The sequence below is a fragment of the Nanorana parkeri genome, unplaced genomic scaffold (genome assembly GCF_000935625.1).
Source record: "Nanorana parkeri isolate BGI_ZX_2015 unplaced genomic scaffold, ASM93562v1 scaffold389, whole genome shotgun sequence".
Classification (NCBI taxonomy): Eukaryota; Metazoa; Chordata; class Amphibia; order Anura; family Dicroglossidae; genus Nanorana; species Nanorana parkeri.
In genome coordinates, this window is record NW_017306657.1 from 615,804 (window position 1) to 618,468 (window position 2,665).

Sequence of the window (2,665 nt, forward strand, 5' to 3'; positions counted from 1 at the left end):
TTATAAAGCTATAAAGACACTCGTGACCAGAATATTGATATCTTGTTATTTGAGGCTCCTGCCAAATATCCAGATCATACAATGGACACGGAAGTTGCATAATACCTGTACAGACAGTTCATGGGATAAGATTTCCCAGCTCACCCAAACAATATCTGCGGCAAAAGATCCAGCGGGGAAATTGTGAGCTCTCCATACATAGCCTGATTCCTAGCAATATGATTGTAATCAAAACAAACTTTCTTATGATGGCCACATGCATGTCAGTATGATCATACAATCAATCATTCAGCGTGACTGAATTGATTAAACCAAAGGCCCTCCGTGCTGATCAATTTAATGTGCTCTCGATCAATTTGAACTCTACCAAGTTGATTGGCCATGGTGAAATTTTGTTGAAAAAACATCTGTGTGTTTGTCAGAAAACTGATCGTAATTCAGATCGATTATATGATCGTACTTAATAGATTGTTTTCAGTTGTAGCTGATAAATCAATATTTTCGGTTGTTTGCAGTGTGGATTCACACTTGATCACAAATCGTCATGTGTGTGGCCATCTTTAGACAATAACATGCTGGGTGCTATTACTTAAGGGTGCATTGTATTAAGTTCTGCATTCCAGCACTTTTATTTTGTCTGTTTGCTGACTTTTCTCTTTCCTCTCTTTCCCCCAGAACTCTGAAAGTGAGATGGATGAGAGGTGAGTTTTCTCTATAGGAAGTTTAGGGCTGCAACTAACGATTATTTTCATAAACGATTAGTTCTCCGATTATTTTTTTCGACTAATCGGATAAAAAAATACCATCTTTTATTTCAAATAAAATACACAAATGCAGTGTTACAAACATAAGGTTTACTTCAGAATAAAACTGCATACACAATTGTTGCAATTGCAGCACAATGGAATGCACAGCATTGTGGTACCGTGTGTTCCAGTGCGGGCGATCACACTGCGGGCGGGAGGCTTGATTGGGGTGCCATTGAAATGAATGACACCGCAAAGCACATCCTGCAGCAGAATTTGTCAGGCTGAAACCAAAAATGACTTTTTTTCCCACCTATTTTAATTTTTTTTAAATAATTGTATGTATTATATCAGACATTTTAATTCGTTTCATGGATTTAAAATAATCTGCATTGAAAAACTCCAAGCCAATATAATAAAGTAACCAAACTTTTAATAAAAATATAAAAGTCCGATCATCAGTTTAGAGTTAGCCATGAATATTGGTCTGAGAATCAACAGAGGAGGACCTGAAAGAGAAGGTCTTTCCGCTTAGGTCCCCCGCTGATGATTGACAGGATGCAGTGGGCGAGTGCAATAGCCAGCCTGCTATTGGCTGTTGCGATTTAAAATAGCCAATAGCAGGCTGGCTAATGCTCCCAAGCCACTGGATGGGAGACTTGTTGTCGGCTTTCTACTGCCGGCTACAAGTCTCCTATCCTACGTGGGCGCGGGGGCATGGGCTGCGGTGGTGGACGCAGCGGTGGCACAGTGTCTCTTATACAGCGGCTCCCTGTGAGGAGGAGAATGGAGAGCAGAGCAGTGGCGAGGGGGGTGAGGCTTAGATTGAGTTACGGAGCTCTCCTCACCTTTGGGCACTCCGTTGCTCCCATCCCCGCTGGGAGCAACGGAGATCAGAGAAGGGACAAAGAGCACATGAAACAACTAACCAAACAATCAACTAATCGATAATAATTATCGATTATCATCGATTTAAACGTTTAGTTGTTGCAGCCCTAAATAAGTTTATAACACATCACTCGTAAAACATACCATTTTAACTTAGATTTTGAGAAGTTACTTTTGGGAAATATAACATATAGAGAGGAAAAATTCCACACCTGTAAAACCTGTTATATTTGTAGTGTAATGATATCACTCCTTTATTATATATGTACCAGTCATTCCAGGTATGGCGAGCACAGGGCTTCATCTCTGCACTCCTGGTGTCCGCAAGGAGTGGAAAGGGAGTGAAGAAAATGTACGTGCTGCTGGGGAGTGGTGGCAATTAAGTGAACCCGTTGTTGTGCCATACATGGGCAAAGCAGAGGTTTACTTTACAAGAAAAACAAAAAAGTATAAAAGCTACCATTACTACCCTTTCCTTCTGAAAAATCTAGTTTCCCAGCTGTCATAATGATCCATTGTCTTCAATATTTTTACTAACCTTAAAGTATGCATATTAGGAGTTAACTTTAGCATTCTCCAGGCCAGTGACTGAGAAATCATTAAGTCAGAGACAGCCTGGCAACTAACATTTTCAGAAGTAGGTCAATAATGGTATCCTAAATTCTTCCCTCTGTACAATTTTTCTTTAGGCCAGTCCCGGAACTATGTACAGTATGATGATGATAACACTACCATCTCTCTTCCCTCTTAGAACAGAAGAAGCAGAAGGAATTCTGGAGCCAGAAGAGTCAGAGAAGTTAAACTTTAACAATGACTGTGTACAGAGTTCGTTACTGAACAGATTATGGGTTTCCTCTATCCTCTGCTCTACCACTGGTTAGTATCTGAGACTCATAGAGGTAGATCAATAAAGGCAGAACTCTGCCTTGTGGGCAGAATGAAAAAAAAACCACTTGATTCCCCCATCCATTTTGTAAAGCGCAGCAAGATCGCTGGATTGGTGCTAAAGATAAGTACAGTGGTGGGCAGCA

At 40.6% G+C, this 2,665-nt stretch overlaps 1 protein-coding gene across 1 annotated transcript in view; it reads left to right on the forward strand.

The window, feature by feature from the left end:
• BSPRY (B-box and SPRY domain containing) overlaps window positions 1–2,665 on the forward strand; it is a 13,904-nt gene that overhangs the window by 10,378 nt on the left and 861 nt on the right. Inside the window, exons 4-5 of the mRNA XM_018559342.1 lie at window positions 676–701; window positions 2,386–2,510. Of these exons, the coding sequence (XP_018414844.1) occupies window positions 676–701; window positions 2,386–2,510 (151 nt within the window). The remainder of the gene's footprint in view (window positions 1–675; window positions 702–2,385; window positions 2,511–2,665) is intronic.